Below are 19,624 nucleotides of genomic sequence, written 5' to 3'. Positions count from 1 at the left end.
GACCTGGCCCCAGGACCCCGTCCCAGTCACCTTGAGCTGGGCTTTGTCTCCAATGATGTAAAGGGCTGCACGCTGGGGCCGGAGAAAGCCTGGGTCGGGGGGGGCCCCGTTGGCCTGGGGGGGACCCATGCCTGCTAGCCGGGTGCCTACATCAGTGCTGAGCCCACCGCTGCGCCCACTGGCCCGGACACTGCCCCATTTACCTGCACAGAGAAACCAGGTGAGCACCAAAGCAGGGCCAGGGCACCACTTACCTGGGGCTGAGCTCCCAGGGAGGGCAAGGGCGGGACTCAGGGCGTCAGGCTGTTAGTGCCCGGGGCTGTGGGGAGGGCTGGGTTATGCTGGCCTGTCACACGGGGCCGTTAGTGCCAGGTGTGGGGGACGTTAGTGCCCATGAGCAGTCACACGGGGCCATCAGTGCCAGGAGTGGGGAGCCAGCCCGCACGGCCAGTACGGTACCTCGGGGCGCAGTCCGTCTGGAGGCCGAGGCCGCCATGGGGTTGGACAGCGTGGTGACCCTGGCTCTGGGGCTGGGCACTGGGGGCACAGCAGAGAGAAGGCTCAGGCCTGGCCCCAGGCCCGGGGGTGCGCCCAGCAAGGGGGGAGCTGTGGCCCAAGGAGACTGGGTGCAGGGCTGGGTCGCCACCAACCCCCCCGGGGGCTCCAGAGACAGTGAGGATCAGCACCAAGGCCCTCTGGGCCCCCAGGGCAAACTAGGGAACAGAGGACCCGGTGGCAGGTAGAAAGGCTCAGGGGACAGGCAGGACCCTGGGCCGCCTCCTCTGCACCCTCAGCCCCGTGGACACTGCCTAAGCTGCTCATGACACACGGCCACCAAGCGGCCTCTGCCCAGCACACAGCAGCAGGAGGTGCCCGTGAGGTGCAGCCCAGAGAAGAGGAGGCCCAGCCTGGGAGCTCCCAGCCTGGAACCTCGGAGGGTGGTTCAGTCCAGGACACAGGCAGGCCCGAGTCCCAGCACAGAGCCACCTGTGAGGACCAGGCCCGAGGCTTACGGGCTGGGACGGCCCAGCTTGGAGGCACAGGGAGCCCGCAGGAGGCGGATCCACAGTGGCCTCTGGATTCCAAAGCCTGCACCTGGCTCTGACCCGGGCTCACTCGCCTCTACAGAGAGGGCGCAGGGCACCAGAGGCCAGCATGGCGCCAGCCCACTACGCTGCAGGCAGAAGCACGGTCACCCCCAGTGAGGATGGTGTGTCCTCATGACACAGAGTCTGGACTGGAACCGGTGTACGCCCCTAGGCAATGAGGGGGAAGGCCCGTGCCCAGAACTCGGGGGACAGCAAGAAGCACCACCAGTGGGCTGTGGGGACAGTCAGAGATGCCCAAGCAACACTAGGGAAGACACAGGCACTAGGAGACCAAAGACCCTGTGGGGAGGGTGCTGCCGGCAGGGGCCAATCAGAACCTCTGGAGGGGGCAGAAGGCAGGAAGACAGCGTAACCATGGAACATACTTAGTGACGGACTCTGATGTTTGGAAAACTAAAAGCCACTCAAACTAGAGAGCGGTATTCCCAGCAGAGGACCAAGAGGAGGAAGGCCTGTGCCGCTTCGGAAGGTGGCACCGCGTCCAGCGCTTCCTAGGGCAGCGTCCCCGTTAACTACCGTGAGGGCAGCCTGGCCACGCTGTTCCCAGCCCCCTGGGCCCCGGCGGCCAGCAAGTGGTGACAACAGCTGCAGGCGGAGCACCGAACGACAAGCTGCACGGGCCCTGGGGCAGCTGTGCGCCAGCAGCAGCGGACGTGCCTGCGGTTGGGGTGCGCCTCAGGCCTCACTTGGGAGGGGTGAAGGCCCTCCAGCTGCAGGAACGAGTGGCGGCTGCCCCAGGAGGCCCTGTGCCACGGGCAGGAGCAGCCTGGGCCAGCGTGGGGGCAGTTGGCCATGGGGATGGCTGCAGACTCGGGTGGTGAGCTCACAGGACTCAGGGTGGGCAGAGAGGGAAGAATCAAGGACGATGCCCGGGCTTCTAGAAGGTTCAGCCCCACAGGTGGTCTGCCAGCCCCCAAGCCACCTGAGAGCTAGAGCAATGCATCTGGGAGCCAGTGCATCTGGAAGCTAGAGCAGCAGCAGAGAAAAACGCACACAAGTGTGAGGAGAGGGAGGGAATCAGGAGGGCCTGAGCGACAAGTGACCCCTGGTGTGATGCCTGCACAAGCCAGGGTGGGGGAAGGGTCTCACAGAGAGAAGTGACCCTCGTGTGACATCTGCCAACTCTGCACACACAACCGCCAGGACGGCTCCAGGTGTGTACAGATCCCTGGTAGACACTGTCACCGCATCTGCTGAGGTACAGGCGGGGGTTGGCTCAGGCCAGCATCTGGGCAATGGTCAGGCCCAGTGCGGGCAGCCCCCCAGCCCTCATGCCTCCAGCGGGGTGATGAAACCTCCAAGCACGCACTGAGAGGCAGCTCGTGGATCACCAACATGGGCTAGAGGGCAGCTTCCAGGAGGCCCAGCAGCTTCCAGGAGGGCCAAGAGGATGAACCAGACGGGACCAGAAGATCAGTGACGGAGGGTCCAGGAGGGGAGATGGGGGGAGACAGGGGCAGGTAGGGGAGAGGCTGTCACGGGGGGAGATGGGGGAGGTGCGGGGGCAGGATGGGGTCAGGTGGAGGGTAAGCGGGGTGCAGAAGCGATTGCCTTGGAGCAAGACCCTGGGGTGAGGCTGCCCATCCTGACACAAACCCTCCCCTGCCTGCACGCCCTGGAGCCCTCCTGGGTGTCTTCTGTCTAAAATCCTCTCCCAGCGCCAGGCGTCCACATGGCTCACCCTGCCACAACAGGGTCCCCGCGTGTCACCCCAGGAGACCAGACCACCGCTTGTGGACAACATGCTCTTCTAAGGGTCACCCTGCACCAGTACCCCGACAGCAAGGGGTAGGGCCCAGGATGGCCCCTGGGCGCATGCCCCAAACTCCTGGGCCTGCTGCCTCCTCTGTAAACCCCCAGAGGAGTGGTCAGAGCTGGGCCTCAGGACACTCACCTGCTCCCGCACCCCACTCTGCCCCCTTGTTGGCCTGCCCTCCATAAATGCCGTCACAACCCCCCAGGTCCTCCCGCCCCGAGCAGCCTCACCGTGGCTGCCCATGTGGGCCGAGGAGAAGCCGCTGAGGGTGTTGCGACCGGACGCATCGGCGTAGCGCGGCATGGAGCTGACCACGGCCTGCAGGTACTTCTCCTGCTCCAGGCTGCTGGAGTCGGCCTGGGACTGGCCTGCGGGAGGAAGTGGAGCTGCGGGCGGGGCGCCGGGCGCGGGGCGCTGGGGGCGGGGCGCCGGGGCGCCGGGGGCGGGGCGGGCTGTAGCGTGAGCAGGGAGCCTACCCGGAGAAGGCGCGTTCTGGGCCTTGAAGAGGCCGACGACCCCCTTGCCGTGCAGGCCCCCTGAGCGCAGCAGCACGGCCTTGGAGCGCCCGCTGCGCCAACAGACCACCGGGAAGCGGTTCTGGCGGTAGCAGCGGGAGACGCGCTGCAGGGCGTTGTCCTGGACGCTCTGCGGGACGATTAGCAGCCCCGGGTAGCTGCGAGGAGGCGGACGTGAGGGGAGAAGCAGGCCAAAGGCACTCTGGACCCACAGCCAGGCGCCCCTGGGCCTTCGGCCTCCTGGAGGCCACCAAGCCTGCCGCACTCACTGCTCACCTGCGGCAGATGGCGTACATGCGGTTGACCGGGGAGATCCGGAAGGGCTCGGATTTTGCGCGGCTCAGGCTGCTGCTCAGCGTGCCCAGCCCCAGGCGCTGGTAGTCCCGGCAGCACGCCCTCTCCACCAGGCTACTCATGGTCATGCGGTCCGAGGGCTTCAGGGCCAAGGAAGGGGTCAGCGTGCTGGGCTCCAGCTCCTCCGACACTGGGGCAGGCCAGGCACACGGGGGTCATTACCCACAGGCTGCCTGGGTCCCTTACCCCTCCACGTGAGGGTCTTCACCCAGACCGCCCATGGCTCCCACACCCCCACCTGAGATCTCGTCCTCCTGGTCCTCAGGGGATGGCTGGCCCCGGTGCTCCCAGCTGGGGGGGTTGTACTTCTTCCGAGTGACATACTGCCGCCCGATGGTCCTCTTAGCGTTCTTCATGAAGTTCCGGGACAGGGTCCTGGGGGGGCCCGAGGAGTACAGTTGCAGGGTCAGCAGAGGTGAGGAGATGGACAAGGGGACACACACACACAGTGGTTCTGCGAAGGGAAGGTGTTCTGGCCTTGGAGCCCAGCTCCCTACCTGAAGGAAGGACCCTTGTCCTTGGTGGCACGGGGCGGCCGGCCGGGTGTGTGGGCAGAACCCAGGGTGAGTGCGAAGGTGCCCCTGATATCTGGCGGATACCGCAGCTTGTGCAGCTGCTTACGGAAGAGCTCAGCGCTGTCAGACCCCACCTCCTCGTCAAAGACCATCTTCAGCAGCTGTGTCACACATGAGGCCCTCAGAGGCTGGGAGGCCCGTGGGCCTGAGCCCTGGCCACAAAGGTGGACAGGCCTACGGGACGCCCCATGCTGCATCACTGGAACTCAGGTGTTTCTAACAGGATGGACGGGTGAGGGCCCTGTGGCCAGACGGCCCTGAGAAAGGCGGCTAGGTCTACCGTGGGACTGTGAAGGGCCAGGCTCGCCTCTCCATCTGGTGATGGACACGTCCTGAAGGAGCGCCCCAAGGACAGAGGGTTAGCCGAGGGTCTGCTACCCAGACTGCATGTAGCGGGAGACTCAGGAACCCAGTCTTTGTGTTTCATCTAATCTGTGTAGGTTTCAGCTGGGCTGGGCTCACGCAGCACGCTCCAGACACGGTCTCTAGGGTTCGGGCTTTGCAAGGGAAACGGGAGAGCCCCAAAGACTGGCACATGGCGCGGGCAGAGGACACCAAGCTAAGGCACAGTGACTTCCCCGTAAACTCAGGAATCACAAAGGGCTCAATGCTGGCTCAACACCCGCTCACGAGAACAAGACTAGGGCTCAGATGCTGCATCCTGGAGAGGGCTGCGACTCAGGGGCCCACAGACCCCACCCAACCCAGCCCACACCCCAGCCGACCTGGAAGGTGCAGGAGCGCAGCTGCAGCCCGTCCGGCAGGTACTGGTCACTGGGGGTCTGGATATTGATGCGCTCCTCCTTGGTCAGCGCAGCCACCGGGAAGGAGCGGACCACCACCTGTTCCCCCACTTATAACAAGCCGGGTGCAGAGTCAGGGGGACGGGAGGAGCCAGGGGTCAGAGAGTCTCAGGGTACCAGAGCTATGGGGTAGACCGGGAGGGTGGGGAGGAAAGACAACAGCCTATCTCCCACAGAGACCCTAAACCCCTGAGAAGGGGAGAGGGAGAGGCAGAAGAAGTCCCACTAGTCCGAAGACCTGGGCCGGGGGAGCGGGGGCAGAGGGGTCCAAAGGCTCACCCAGGGGGTCGGTGGGCATCCCCGTGAAGATGACCCGGTACGTGGTGAGGAAGACGGCGCCCTCCGCCGGGAGCAGTGCGGGGCCGCCCCTGCTGCCCCCGGCACCCGCCTCACGCCCGTCCGGCAGCAGGTAGACACGCAGGCCGTCCAGCACGCACTGCTCACCGGGCAGCAGGCGTGGCCGAAGCAGCTTGGGCTGTGTGGGGACAGGAGCGGCGCCTCAGACATAGCGCAGTCCTAGTGCCCGCCACCCCCCGCCCCTACTCACCTTCTGGATGGGGGGCAGCCTCTTGCTCTCTCTCTGCACGGCCTCCAGGGTCTCGATGTGCATCTGGACGATGTCTGGGGGAGAGCAGTTCTGATGCCCTGGCCTGCGCCCACCCATCCAAGGGGAGTGTTTCCAGGCCCAGACCCCATACCTGGCACCATGACATGCAGCCCCTTGAGGTGGTCGCTGGTGACCCCACTCTCCGTGCAGACCTTGTCCACGAAGCGGTTGATGAAGCGGACCACGGCCCCGGGCACGTCACAGGTCTCTGCGTCCTCGAAGCCGCTCTCTGTGTCATAGCTCTCCGCCACGCTGCCTGCCATGCTGGGCCGGGGAGGGGCACGGTGGGCACAGGCCACCCAACCCAAGGCCTGTCCCGCTCAGGTCCCGCCCCCAGGCCACACCGCACCTGTTGGTGACCAGGCTGTTGCTGGCGCTCTCCAGGTCACCCAGCCCTGCGCGCTCCCGGAGCAGCCGGCTCTTGCTGCCGTCCAGGGGCAGGAGCAGGTAGCTCATGCGGTTGGCATAGTGGATGGCCTGGCTGAACACGGTGCTCTCTTCCTTCTGCACCAGCTCCTGCTGCTTCTCGCGGCTCAGCGTGGGCCACAGGCGCCTCTGCTCAGAGGCCACGTCCAGGGCAGAGCGCTCGTCCGCCTGTGCGGGTGCCTCCCCAACCTGCCCCAGGGGCCGCGGGTGAGCCAGAGCCAGGCCAGCCCCACCCTGCGGGCCCAGGGAGTCCCCACACACCTGGGAGGGGTCTCGGTCCTCGGCAGGCTCCAGGTAGAGGGCCCGGATGTGGGTCTGCACATCCCCGTAGAACATGGCCTCCCAGAACTGTGGCGTGCTCCACACTACGTGCTCCTGCACGCAGCTGTACGCAAACTGCGTCACCCCTGGGCTCAGCTTCTGCAGAAGCCAAGAGGGAGTCAGCGGGTGCAGCCGGAAGGGGGTTGGGGAGACTCCGTCCGCCCCAGCACTCACCCGGCAGAAGGCAGTGACCAGGGGCAGCAGAGCCGCTGCGATGCCGTGCTCATCCAGGGAGGTGCAGTCCTGCGGTAGGGCCGGGGGCGTCGGATCCCGGGCCCGCGCCATTCACACCCCCACCAGCACCGCCGACAGAGCAGCACCTCCCGTCCGTCCCTGAACCATCTGCACCAGTTCCCCAGGGCTGCTCGGAGGTTGAGGGCAGGAGACCCCTGCACCAGCCTCCAACAAGGATTCTCCCCACGCCACCCTCACCGGCAGACCGGGGTCTCCCCAGTTGGCGGCTCCACCAGAAGATGCACCCTTATGGGTAGGCCGGGGAACCCCTGCCCGGCCCCACCCTGTGGCCACAGCGCCAGCAGGGTGTGAGGCCCGGCCTCACCTGCAGACAGCAGTTCATCATGCGGACCACGAAGTCGAACTGCTGGTGGTCAAGGACCGCCCGGTTCTGCTGCACGTGCAGGTGCAGCTCCTGGGCAAGGCAGCGGCGGGCCGCACGCCCCTTCAGGGCCCTCAGCACAGCCGGAAGCAGCTGCGGACGGGGAAACAAAGGGATGAGGGCACGAGCCTATGTGGACCCAACCGTGCCCTGAGGCACAGGGAAGGCCTGGCCCAGACGTGGGGGCCAGAGCCCAGGCTCTCAGCACAGAGGAGACCGAAAGCCATCTGGTCAGGTGTGCCCAGACTTGGGGCTTCACCGCCCAAAAGAGACCAATGCTCTAGTGGAGCCAGCCCTCCCCACACGAAGCTCACGACACTGCCAGCGCTCTGAGCGAGGCCCCATGGCCAGCCAGGGCCCCAGCGCCTAGAACGCACAAGCCTAACGCAGAGCCAGCAGCCGGCTCAGCACTGGGCGGGCCACAGAAAGGGCTGCACTTGTCCTGTTGACACTACCGCACACTGTGAAACAACCACGAACCCGATAAAGGGCTGGTTTAAGAACTAGGTGCTTCACAGAGAACCACGCAGCTGTGAAACACAAGACAGACTCAAACTGGCTGTCCTGAGAGACCCAAAGTGTCAGTGGACATCACAGAGGGCAGAATGCTAAATGAACTCCACTTTCTGCAAGTAAAACAAAACACACGTGTGAGTCTACACTAGTTTTTGTGAGAGATAAAGAAGAAACTTAACAGTAGGAACTTTCAGAGCGTTCTGATGACTAAAAGTTGAAGTAAATTCCTCCCGCTGAGCCTCCCCAGCAGGCTGCCCCCAGCTGTTCTGAGGCGGACCTGGCGTCCACCTGCCCTTCTCGCCAGCCCAGCTCCCTCCAGCCCCCTGCAGGAGAACGAGGGCCAGGGCTCCTCTGAGAGCCGCTGCCCTGGCCCAGGCCGCCCCCATCCAGAGCCCACAGCGCTCCCTGTGCCCGGGTTACCCTCACCTTCTTGGCCTCAAGCATCTTCCCCTCGAACACGTAGGAGATGCAGTTCCGGACCACCTCCAGCCGGCGCGCACTGTTGCCGTGGAGCCCACTGGTCCGCTCCAGTATGGCGGCTGGGGAGCAGAGAACGTGCTTACCTCTGACCTCACGTCCACCCTCGGCCACACTTAGGCTCCCCCTCCCGGTTACGCACTCATGGGGGGCCCTGAGGGCACGGTGGTCCTCTTCTCGGCCTTCACGGCCGGGGGTGCGCCCTGCAACTTGGCTGTGGCCTGATCCACGATCCACTGCACCGTGCCCTCGTCTAGCCGGGGGAAGGGCCGGGGCGCCCGCCGCAGGTGGCTGGCCTCCCCTGGCCTCTGCACCTTGTGCATAGCCACGGCAGGGTACGGGTTCTCCTGGGGGGGGACACAGGCAGGATGGGCGAGCAGCCTGGGCCAGGGCAGCACAGTGACCTCACCTGGCCAGCCCGCCCCCTCGTGCCGCCTGCCTTACGTTCTTGTAGAGCTGCTCTGCCAGTTCCTTGACATGACGCAGGACACGCTGGGGGTGGTTCTCATCCGCCCGCATCCGTGCCACCTCGTGGGCCACCAGCTGGGGGAGGAAGCAGGGTCAGGCGGGCTGGCTGGGGCAGGGAGAGGGGTGATGGCGGCTCCTCCCAGGTGGGGTCGGGGTGCACCTCATCAAATAGGTCCGTAGGGCGGTAGGGGACCCCGCGCTCCGACACGAAGCCTGCAAAGGCCATGCCCTCCAACACCTTCATCAGGAAATCATCCTCCACCAGCCCACGCTGGCCCAGGAAGGCTGCCTGCGGTGCACAAAGAGGTCAGCCCCTCGGGCACTCACCTTCTGCCCGCCCCCGCCCCCGCCTGACGCCCACCTTATGGAAGCGGATGACAGGCTCCGGGTGGATGCGGACCATGTGCAGACACCAGCGGTAGCCTTGCAGGAGCTGAGCAAAGAGCCGCAGAAAGACGGCGCGCAGCTCCTTATCCTGGGGCATACGTGAGGGCAGGTGAGTGCCAGGCCCTGAGCCTTCCAGGCACCTCGCCCTCCTGACCCTCCAACCTTCCTCCACACAAGCCACAGTGCCTCCTCTAAGACTCGGCGCCGACGGCCACTCCTGTGCAGGACCCTCCGAGGCTCACACCCACCCCACGCGGCCCTGGCGACCCCCTGGAGGAGCGCTCAGCACCGGGTGGGCCTGGGCCCCCAGAGGGGCAGCGACCCCCACCTGCATCTTCAGGGAGGAAGTGGACGTCGTAGGTGGAGGGAAGGCAAGATCTGCCAGCTCCAGCTCTGGATCCAGGACCTGTGGAAGCAGTGGGGAGCAGGGCCAGCTGCACACGAGCCCCAGGCTCTGGGTTCCTCTGGCCACCAAGTGACCCCACCCCAGCCTGCCCGAGGCACCAGCCTCCCCAAGGCCCCTGGTCCTGCCTCACCATGCTCAGAATACTGTGCGTCTGGCTCTGCAGTGGCTCTGGCAGGGGTGGAATGTGCACGCACTCGGGCACAGTCACCGTCCCGCCATCAAGATCAGCAACAATCACATCCAGCTGTGGACCAAAGGGAGCGAGAGGTCAGGGAGCCGCGGGCCGGTCAGCGGGGCCTGGGGTCGGCCCAGCCTGGAGCAGCGAGGCAGACACAAAGCAGGGCCCTCACCAGCTCCTGGGCCTCTGCCTGGAAGGCAGCGTTGACTCCGATGATGAAGGGTGTGGGCGTGCTGAGCACCTCCAGGAGCTGCGCCGGCAGGATGGGCACATAGGTGAAACTGCAACAGGCCAAGGCTCAGTGCGACAGCCCAAGGGGCGGGGCCGAGCGGAGGGACCGCGGGGCAGTGGGCAGCGGTAAGGTAAGCACCTGTATCGGAGAGGGAAGAGCAGCGCCAGGAGTCCCCGGCAGGCGTCCGAGAGCCGCTGGTAGCTCCGGGACAGGAAGAGCACCTTGTGCTCCGTGAGGGCCGCACAGAACAGAGACAGCACGTTGGTGATGCCTGAGGAGGAGGACAGGCTTAGAGGGCGCAGGCGCCCGCCCTGCAGCGAAACCTCGATGTCTGTCCACCGGCCCCGGGAGGGGAGAGGAAGGACTGTGCAGGGGCTGGGGCTGGGGGCACCAGGCTCACCCAGCTGGCGGAAAAGCAGGGCCACGCTGCAGCGGCTGATGGGCAGCGAGTCGGTGAGTGGCGTCTGGATGACCTGCCGGTCCCCAGCCCCCAAAGAGATGGTTCTCTGTGGAGAGAGAGGGACCAGTGCTCAGCTGCTCCACCCACACCTGGGTCACCCCCAGCTTCACAGCCTCAGGCGGGCCTGGGGGAAGGACAGACCCCGAGGCGGGACTGGCCGGGACGGGCAGCACGGCACAAGGGAAAGGCCACGCCCGGCCTCTGTCGGCCCAAGCAGTGCTGCAGAGAAAACTCCGGGCCTCTGACCTGGGGTGGGGATGGGGCCTGGGTGGGCAGAAGAAACAAAGAATCCGTACCACTCCGTCCTCAACAGAGTCCAGCTGCACGGGACAGATAGGCAGAGAGACACAGTTAGACACACCCACACGCGGGGACACAGACGGGGGGTGGACAGATAAGCCAACACTGACACCCAGAGACAGGCACACCCAAGGAGCGAGAGGACAGAGGAACCAAAGGGTGCCAGGTAGAGAGCCAGGTGCGACATGGGACACGAGACAGGCAGGGCCAAGGAAAGGGGACAGGCGGCGGCACCAAGACGCAGGACAGTGTCCGAGGCCGGGGCCGCGCTCTGCCCAGGCTGGACTCCGAATGCCTAGCAGGCCCCACCCCGTGGCCTCAGGCACCAGCGGGGCCTGTGGCTGCGGGTGGACAGCAGCTGCCTCCTGACCCACCTGTGAGCCCCCGGCCAGAGGGATGACGCACGTCAGCAGGTTCCCAACCACGTTCTCCAGGCCCACGTTCAGGCCCTCCACATGGATGGTGTAGACGAGACCCAAGCTGTTCTGCAAGGGCCACAGACCGGGGAATGACGGCCCAGCCAGCGGGAGCACCCCGCATCCTGCCCTGTGCCCTGGCTGCCCACCTCACCCTGAACACCTCCACGTGGTCCAGTCGAGACACCAGCACCAGCGTCTTTGGAGCAAAAAGCTGGCCGGGCGGGCCAGGAGCTGCGGGTGACAGTCCCACTAGGCCTCCCTCACCTGCCTCCTCTTCCCTCTCGGCAGTGTCCTCGGTGCACAGCCCTTCCTGCGGACAGAAGCTCCATGTGCCAGGCTCTCAGGCAGGTCTCCTGAGGCCCGGGGCGGGGGTGGCGGGGGGAAGGCGGCGGACGGGACACAGGTGACTCAGACAGGACTGGCCCTCTGGAAACTTCAGCCTCTGTGGGGTTGGGTCACCAGGACGAGACACACACGGGGAGACACACACAGGACAGAGAGAGTCGGCCACAGCCAGAGGCTCGGCCCCTGCAGGGTTACCTGTGTGGGCTCCACGGGCTCCCAGAAAGTCAAGCACGCGCAGTAGTGCCGCTCGGAGTTGATATCGGTGAGGACGGCAACAAAGAAGGTCGGCGGGTTCCTCTCAGGACACAGCTGCCACCCACTGGGCTGGCAAAACTATGGGGAGGAAGGGGACGGGGGTCAGCAGTCAGTTCCCTCTAGCCCCCTGCCTGCGAGGGACTGCACAGCCAGGGCCTGGAGGCCGGGCTCCAGTGCAGCCAGCAGCGCCCTGCTCTGCGACCCACGTGCCTTGCCTCCTGGACCTCAGCCTTCTCCCCCACAAAGGAGAGCAAGAGCCTCCGGCCTCAGTGTGTGGGGCGAGAACCCTGTGACGCAGGGCGCGGTCCCCACCACCGCGAGGGAGGGACAACAGGGCGCGATGCGGGCCCCAAGCGCCCGGCCAGCCAAGCCTGCACCCCCGCCCCACGGTCTCCAACGCGCTGGCGTCTGCTTGTACCCAGCGGGGCCCTCACGGTGCCTGCCCCCCACCGTCTCAGCACCCCAGCCCTCGGCTCCGGGCCCCGGGGGAGCGCCCGCACTCACCAGCTCGATGCCCTGGGGGAACGGGTTGTCCTCCCAGTCCTTCTCTGGGAAGCGCTGCAGGATCTGGCCCTGGCCTTCCCCACTCCCTGAGGACAGGAGCAGGGGTCAGAGCACCTCCCACCTCCCACACCCGCACCCGGTCAGGAGCCTCGAGGGTCCGAGTGGAAACATCTCACCCATCCTGGCCCTCACGTGGCACCAGACCAGTCCCAGCTCCCAAACCTATGGTTTCCCTAAAGACAGTCCTGTGAGGAGGGGCTGCTAGGCAGCCACAGACCCCAGGACCACCAGAGGGCATGGAGAGAAGCCCCTGCTGTGGGGTTGGGGTCCCTGCAAGCCTCTGGCTGGGCCAGGCAACAAGAGCACAGGAGGCCTGTCACAGATGCAGAAAAGAAACTTATGGTTACCGGTGAGGGGGGGGGGGGGGATGGATAAATTGGGAGATTGGGACTGACGTATACACACCACTGTATATAAAACAGATAACTAATAAGGACCTACTGTATAACACAGGGATCTCTACTCAGTACTCTATAATGAACTTAACGGGAAAAGAATCTAAAAAAGAGTGGATGTATGTATATGTATAACTGGTTCACTTTGCTGTACAGCAGAAACTAACACAACATTATAAATCAACTATACCCCAATAGAAAACTTTTTTTAAATGACCTGGAAATTTTTAAAAAATAAAGTAAAATAAAATAAACTGTGAGAGCCTCAAAAAAAAAAAAAAAAAAAAAGGGCACAGGAGCCCCAGCCCAGGGGAGTAGGGGGGGGTACTCCCTACTCCCACCCCCACTACCCCCCTCCTGGGTCCCGCCCACTGTGTCAGCACCCCCAGCCAGAACCCACACCCAGCCTGCCACATGCCAGCGTGCCCGCCCAACTGCATAGCACCTGCCCCTCCAGCAAGGGGAGAGCTGTTCCAGACTGTTCCACAGCCAGCGCCCGGCTTAGGCACTCGGCCCACAGCCCTGCTCCCTGCCTCCGCCTCACCTGCCAGCCCTGGGCCCACCTGAGAGGTGCAGAGGTCTCACACCTGCCACCTGTGCCGGCGGAAGGACCACCCGTGCCTACAGCCCCAAACTGCTGCTTGTCCCCGCTGCCTCAGGAGGCAGACGCCACAAGCAAAGGTCCCAGAAGACAGCCAGAGAGGGGTGGGGCTGGCAGGAAGGACAGGAGTGCTCTCCTGAGCCCTGAACATGGTGGCACACAGGCCTGCTCCCTGCCCGCAAAGGCCACCTTGCACACAGCCACAGACCAGGTCGCCACGTGCAGCCCTGAGGGTCCTCTAGACCAGGGAGAAGGGCATGTCCCTGCACCCCCAGCCTGCTAGCCCCCCATGTGTTCCCCAGAGACCCCCCTCCACTCCCGAAACCACTTGGCCCACTGAGCCCCCTCCGGTCTGCTCCCCCCACTACATGCCCAGGGCAGTGCTCCCAGGTCCAGTCCACACTGGCAGGGCTAGCTGGAGGCCCCTGCCTCTTGCCCACCCTTTGTGGAGACAAACCTGGAGGCATGGCGAGGGTCAAGTCGGGGAAGCACTCACCCAGGCGTCGTGGAGGAAGGACGGGGGTCCCTGTTCTTCCCCCAGCTCCCACCCAGCATGGCAGCAGCTTGAAGCAGGAAAGGCAAAAGCTCTCCACCTTCACCTCCCACACTCGACAAGCAGGTCCAGCCCTCCACTCAGACCAGCCTCAACACTGCTGCCCACAGCAGCAGAAGAGCAGGGGCGGATAGGGAAGGCCCAGAAAGCCCCCGTGTGCAGCCTCTGAGGACCTGTGAGATGCAGTCCCACGTCCAGCCTGTCTGGTCCACCTGTGACCTGAGTGGGCACAGGAGCCTCAGACCGAGCTGGGGGCCTGGGCACAGGCCTGGACCCAAGGGCACTGGCAAACGGACCCCAGCAGCCCAAGAGCACACACTCCCCAGGCCCCCAGAGGCAGAGGAGCTGGGCTGCAATCTTAGGAACCCGCCACCCTCCAGGATCACGGAGGCAAGGCCTAAAAGGTCAGCAGCAGGCAGGCTGCTGCTGGCTGGGGGAGCAGGGGTAGTGAGGGACCGTGACTCCGCCTCACCAAACCTCAGCTTCCTGCTCCCCTCCCCCTCCCACCACTGACACGGAGAGGAGGTGGCAGACAAGACAGGGTGGGGGAGGACAGGTGTCTGCTGGTGCCTCACCTACCTACACACACACACACACACCCCCACCCCCCGAAGCCCCCAGGGTCCCTCCAGGCCCACTCCCAAGGGGCACCCTCAACAGGCCCAGGCTGGCTCACCCTGAACTGTGGCTCCTCCCCCAGGGCCAACTTGTGTGCAGCCCCAAACCACCATCTGGGCTCAGCCCTGGCTGGCACCCAGGGCTCACCCAGTTCTTGCCACGAGGCAGGAGGAGAAGGAAGGAAGGGGGGTGTGTGCGGATGGGGACAGTAGCCTCCGCCCCATCTCCCTCCCAAAGCCAGTGGGCAGGTGGCCTTCGGGGGCTGCTCTCCACAGCCTCTCCCCCAGGGAAGTGGGCAGAGTGGCTGGCCACCGGCCACTGCCCACCCTCCCTACCCCAGTCATCGTGTGGCACGTCTACTCTACTCCCACGTGCAGGGCTCCACCCTCCAAAGAACTGAGCGCAGGCTTTCCTGGAGGCGTCTGGGCCGCCTACAGAGGTGGGGGGGGGGGGCGGGAGAATGGCGCTAGGCTAGGCAGGTGAGCATTCCCCCGCCAGCTCCTCCTCTGGGCCATGATGGCCCCAAACTTGGCCCTCAGGTCTCAGCCCAAAGAGCGTCACCTCCTCTAGCCAGCTCTCTGCACCCTGCCCAAGTCTGGGGCCTGCAGTGGGACCCCAAGAACCTCCCACCCTCTACCACAGCCTTCTGGGATTCCTGGTGCACCTGTTGGCCAGCTGAGCCAGACAGGAGCTCCACGAGCAAGAAGCCACGTCTCCGCGTCCAGCGCTGCACAGCCCCCCGCCTAATTAGGGCTTCCTGATCGCAGACAGCCGCGGCACCACCCTCCCCCCACCGTCAGCCCCGCTCGCACCCCACAGGCAAACAGGTTCCTCAGTAGGAAGTCCAGGGCAGCTCCTGGAGCCCCAAGGCACACCAGCGCTCGCCGGCCCTCCCTGGAAGGGTGCACCGTGGATGTGTCCTGACTCCCTCACCCTTCTCTGAGACCCCCGCCCATGCCTCAGCTCTGTGCCAAGGCACAGGGGCCGGGCTGCAATCTGGCTGCTGGCCTGCATCCTAGGGGTGGGGGTAGGGCTCTGCCACATCTCCCAGTGTCCCCCACCCAGTCGAGCTCTTGAGGCCGTGAAGGGGACCTACAGCAGCTGAGTCCCCTGCCCCACCAGAGCTGCCACACCTTGGGGTAGACAAGAGAGAGGACACCTCCACCCCATGGTGACAGGACTAATCCAACCAGCACAGCCGTGCGTCACAGGGCGGGACTCGGGGGGGCCCTAGGAGGAAGGGCACAGAGGTCCCCTGAAACACAGACGGGGACAAGAGCTGTGTCCCCACAGCCAGCCCCAGGGCGGGGAACCCAGAGCTCACGTCCGTCATCTGCTGGCAACGCCGTCACCAGTGCCAGGCTCCGACGCCTGGGCTGGCCCAGGCCAGCATGTGCTGTGGGCAGAGGCGAGGGAGGATGGCAGCCTCCTCTGCCCGCCCCTCCCCACACCCAGCACACACGCCCTGAGACCAGCCGGGCCGTAGGAAGGACGGCACCGTCCTGCTGCAAACCCAACCTCCCACCTCAACACAAACCTCAACACACAGGCCGCTCCCAGCTGGCCACAGCACGGGACATGTGCAGAGGGGCTGCAACCTCTCCAACCTCTCAAACCTCTCCGGTCAGACCCGACTGGCTCTGACCCAAGGACTTGGACCCTCGGGCTCCCAGGGTGGGGCTGGGAGCCAGCCAAGGCCATCCCAAACAGCCCCAACCTGCTCCAGAGAGAGGGCAGGAATATGGGTGGGGAGAGTAGATGGGGCGGAGGAATGTGGCCAGCTCAACATGGTCAGGACCAAAAGAGGCCAGGCCAGGGGTGGAAAGTCTTCTTCTCAGATGTTTGGGGGTGGAAACCCCAGCACCAGGAGGGGTCCAGCCCCTCCTCCCTGGCAGATATGCACTCGGCCATCTGGTCAGATCAAAGACACACCCCGGCACTGGTCACACTGTGTAAAATCAGCTGACCACCATCAGGGCACTCCCTGGCCAGGAACCGGGCAAGGTAGTCTCTCTGGCCCCCATGATGTCCCCAGAGCTGGGCCAGGGTGCAATACAGGCTAAACCCATGTCCTTAGTGAAGGAGCCCCCCCAACTCACCAAGGGAGGAGCCTACAGCTTCTGGGATGAATGAGAGGGAACCCCCCAACCCCCTCCCTGTCCTCCTGCCTGGAGCGGTCTGCCAGGTAGTAACCATGAAGCCAGGACACTTCCTCCGGTAGGACTCGGGGACTCAGCACCCAGGCCCTGCATCCAGAAGCTCCAGCAGGATGTCCAGACCCAGGCCAAGGACAGCACTTCTACCCCCCCACACCCTCCACTGAACCCAAAAGATCCTATGTCTTGCCCTCGTGTCCTAGGCCTGCCAGCACGCAGGGGTCCCCACCTCCCGCAGAGGTGCCCACTGTCTGTGCCAAGTGGCGTCCACACACTGGCTGCTCAGCACTAACGAGACACCCATCACTTCCTGGAGCCTTCTGTGTGAGCAGCTCCACGTGTGCATGTCCACCTTGTGCTCACGGCAGCCCGGGAGGTCTGTGTCACTCACCCTACCCCCAGATGAGGAAGGTGAGGTGCGGAGGGCCGAAAGACTGGTCCAAGGTCACAGAGGTCCCAGTGGCAAAGCAGGGACCACTGAGCCTCACGCGGGGCTCCTCTGCTTCAGACGTCCCCACCACCTCGCTCTGCCCTCAGTCCCACAGCCGGGACTCCAGCTCGTGGGCTTGCTCCTCACAGGGATGGACCGGCCATGCCAAGGGAGGCCCTGAGGCTGGGCAGCCGGCCAGCAGCTGACCAGCTCCAATCCCGGAAGACAGTGGTTACCCCTAACCATGGCTCCATGGCCCCCCAGCCCTACTGAAGGGACACCTTGAGAGTCACTCCTTCCAGTCACGGGGTGAGCCGGCGCTGTGGCACCAGCCTTCTCCCCGGCTCTGCTCAGAGGCCACACACACCTGCGGTGCCCACCACCCGTGTGGCTCCAGCCAGCTTGTCACGGAGCCCACCCATGCCTCCTCGCACCTCCCTCACATTCACTCCAGCTGCCACCACCACCAGCACGCCTCCCACCTGCCCTCAGCCTCCTCAGCCTCCAAGCTCACTCTGCTCATGCAGCCCCTGCCCTGGCACGCAGCCTGGGGGCCCTCACGCTGGGGCAGCACCTTGGCCAGCCCCGTCTCCCTGGATCCAGTGCACCCCGCTGCTGCAGTTGGCATGTCCTCCTCACTGCCCCCTCCCCACATGCCTTGGAGCAGACGGCCCTCCCTCTGGGCCTGTTCAACACTGACAGTGAGCCTGCCACGTGCAGACTGCAGGACGAGGACAACTGGTCCTTGCCCACAAGAATGTCCTCCCTGAAGGGAGAGACATGCTCATGACTGACGGTGTCGGGATGGATACGACAGGAGGAGCGGAGAGGAGGAGTGAGTGTTGAGTGAAAGGGCATGAGGAGGGTCTGGAGAGTGTGGAGTCCAGCAGGTATAGGCTCAGCAAGAAGAAAAGCAAAGAGGAGTGCAAGTCCGGGTCCTGGATGGTGACAGAGGCAGCTGGGGTGACAAGAAGCAGGGTAGACTGAGGGTCTCGACCCCACTCTCAGGCTCAAGGTTCAGCCCCAGCCTGACCACACAGCCACCCCACCCCCCCAATGACACGCGTGCCCTCCTGCAGTTTGGGATCTGAGACCCCAGCTTAGCTCTGGGGTAGCCTGGGTGCGAAGTCCCAGCCCCTCTGGGGGCTCAGACCAGGCACTCAACCTCTCAGCCCTGACTGCACTCTACACATGGGGGCAATGACAGGGAAACCTCGGTGGGCTGCTGGGAGGAAGAAGTGAGATCACGCAACAAAGGGCTGTGCAGGGCCTGGCACGCTGAGTGCACACCCCAACGCCGCTGTCTCCACGGCTGTTGCTGATGTCACTGTCAGGCTGTTTTCTCCTACCCCCTGGACTGAAGGGCTCTCAGACACGGGCGCTGACCCTAGACACGGACCTCCTGGCCATCGGCACCAGTCACCACGCCACTCTCCCACCCAGGGCTTGGCTGCAGGCATGAAGTCGGCAGGCCCTCTGCCAGGAACACTCTTCTCTCTCCTCTCCACAGTTCCTCCAACTCAAACACCACCTCTTCAAGCAGTAGTCCCTGAACCCCACCCCTTTTCTGCATGCCCCCCAGCCTCCTGTACCTGAGACACGGCACAGGGGCCGGAGGCTCCAGACCAGAGGCACTGGGGGTCAGAGGAGGGGCTTGCAAGTGAACGTTCCGTGCCCCTGGAAGCAGAGCCGCCCGGCAGTCCGCCAAGGCAGAGAGAGCCCATCCCACCCAACTGGGAGTCGGGAGGCCGAGCCGCCCCAGGGCCCTCCCACCTCCGGGGCGACGCCGAGGCGCTGTCGGTCCGGTTCTGCCCTGATTGGGGTGGGCAATCTCGGCCCGCCCCGTCTCGCCGCGCTGCCCACCTCGGGGAGGTCGGCCCTCCGTGACCCCCGACCCCGGACCCCGAACCAGGGCGGCAGGTGCCCGGCTGACCCTGGGGCTGCCCCGCCGCCCCGGCTGACCCTTCCCGGCTCCCGGTTCCCAGCCCTCAGCCCTCGGCCGCGCGCCGGCACTCACCGCGCGGGTGCGGCCCGAACGCCACCAGCACGAAGTAGTCCGCGAGCCGCGCCATGGCGAGGGGCGCGGGCGGGCTCCGCGGCTCGGGGACGAGAGGACGGCGCTCTCATGGCCCGGCCCCGGCCCTGGCCCGCGCACCCCGGACGCCTCGGGCCCGCTCCACAGCGGCGGCCAGGGCTTCCGCCGCCATCTTCCCAGCCAGCCGGCCCGCCCGGCCGCGCCGTGCGCCTGCGCGGCCTCGCTCCGCCCCTGTGGGCGGGGTCCGGAGCGAAGCTCCCTCATTGGACCAGCGGCGCGGGCTCGGTTCCCGGGGGCGGGATTCAGCCGCTCACCACCCTCAAGCGGTGACAGCGACGGCGGCTCGGGCGGGTCAGCGGCAGACGCGGGCCGGGTCAGGGCGCGCCTCGCCGTCGCGGCTCCCACGCAGGGCGGAGAGGGGTCGGGCCCCGCCTCTGGGAGCTCTGTCTGGGGTCCGCGCGGCTCCCGGGGCTCTCTGCCCCGGCGCTGTCAGTCTGGAGGAAAGCTGGAAGGCCCGGCCCTACCCACAGGTCTCCCAAACTGGGGCCCTAAGCCATCCCCTGGGGCTGCCAGCCTGGTGATAGGGGGGAGTACCCACCCAGGCCCTACCCGTGGGGTTCCCAGCCTGAGGAGGGCTCTGGCCCCACTTGGAAGCCCAGTCTAAGTGAGGTGAAACGCTTAACACATGTACTTTTATTTTTTTATTTCTATTTATTTATTTATTCATTCATTCATTCATGCATTCAT

At 65.2% G+C, this 19,624-nt stretch overlaps 1 protein-coding gene across 6 annotated transcripts in view; it reads right to left on the bottom strand.

Moving 5' to 3' along the window:
* The window catches only part of SBF1 (SET binding factor 1), a 28,691-nt gene extending 9,603 nt beyond the window's left edge, over positions 1-19,088 (bottom strand). Inside the window, exons 1-31 of one of the 6 annotated variants that reach the window (XM_082420764.1) lie at positions 18,860-19,088; positions 12,030-12,115; positions 11,466-11,603; positions 11,077-11,235; positions 10,881-10,991; positions 10,503-10,526; positions 10,147-10,252; positions 9,885-10,017; positions 9,687-9,795; positions 9,467-9,580; positions 9,259-9,336; positions 8,905-9,018; positions 8,704-8,832; positions 8,520-8,618; positions 8,218-8,422; positions 8,025-8,137; positions 7,026-7,175; positions 6,641-6,709; positions 6,407-6,565; positions 6,069-6,334; positions 5,811-5,983; positions 5,660-5,733; positions 5,392-5,587; positions 5,035-5,162; positions 4,232-4,410; positions 3,973-4,109; positions 3,657-3,864; positions 3,342-3,538; positions 3,096-3,233; positions 460-537; positions 31-203 (exon numbers count right to left, since the gene is read on the bottom strand). In XM_082420764.1, coding sequence (XP_082276890.1) covers positions 31-203; positions 460-537; positions 3,096-3,233; positions 3,342-3,538; positions 3,657-3,864; positions 3,973-4,109; positions 4,232-4,410; positions 5,035-5,162; positions 5,392-5,587; positions 5,660-5,733; positions 5,811-5,983; positions 6,069-6,334; positions 6,407-6,565; positions 6,641-6,709; positions 7,026-7,175; positions 8,025-8,137; positions 8,218-8,422; positions 8,520-8,618; positions 8,704-8,832; positions 8,905-9,018; positions 9,259-9,336; positions 9,467-9,580; positions 9,687-9,795; positions 9,885-10,017; positions 10,147-10,252; positions 10,503-10,526; positions 10,881-10,991; positions 11,077-11,235; positions 11,466-11,603; positions 12,030-12,115; positions 18,860-18,914 — 4,098 coding nt within the window. In that variant the 5' untranslated portion in view covers positions 18,915-19,088. Of the gene's footprint in view, positions 1-30; positions 204-459; positions 538-3,095; positions 3,234-3,341; positions 3,539-3,656; positions 3,865-3,972; positions 4,110-4,231; positions 4,411-5,034; positions 5,163-5,391; positions 5,588-5,659; positions 5,734-5,810; positions 5,984-6,068; positions 6,566-6,640; positions 6,710-7,025; positions 7,176-8,024; positions 8,138-8,217; positions 8,423-8,519; positions 8,619-8,703; positions 8,833-8,904; positions 9,019-9,258; positions 9,337-9,466; positions 9,581-9,686; positions 9,796-9,884; positions 10,018-10,146; positions 10,253-10,502; positions 10,527-10,880; positions 10,992-11,076; positions 11,236-11,465; positions 11,604-12,029; positions 12,116-18,859 lie in introns of all 6 variants that reach the window. The other 5 variants (XM_082420762.1, XM_082420766.1, XM_082420765.1 and 2 more) reach the window with 5 other exon arrangements.
* Between the last annotated feature and the right edge of the window lie 536 nt (positions 19,089-19,624).

The sequence above is a fragment of the Balaenoptera physalus genome (assembly GCF_965194825.1).
Source record: "Balaenoptera physalus genome assembly, chromosome: 13".
NCBI classification, from domain to species: domain Eukaryota; kingdom Metazoa; phylum Chordata; class Mammalia; order Artiodactyla; family Balaenopteridae; genus Balaenoptera; species Balaenoptera physalus.
Note: the sequence above shows the minus strand (reverse complement) of the source record. Positions and strands in the feature narration are given on the sequence as shown.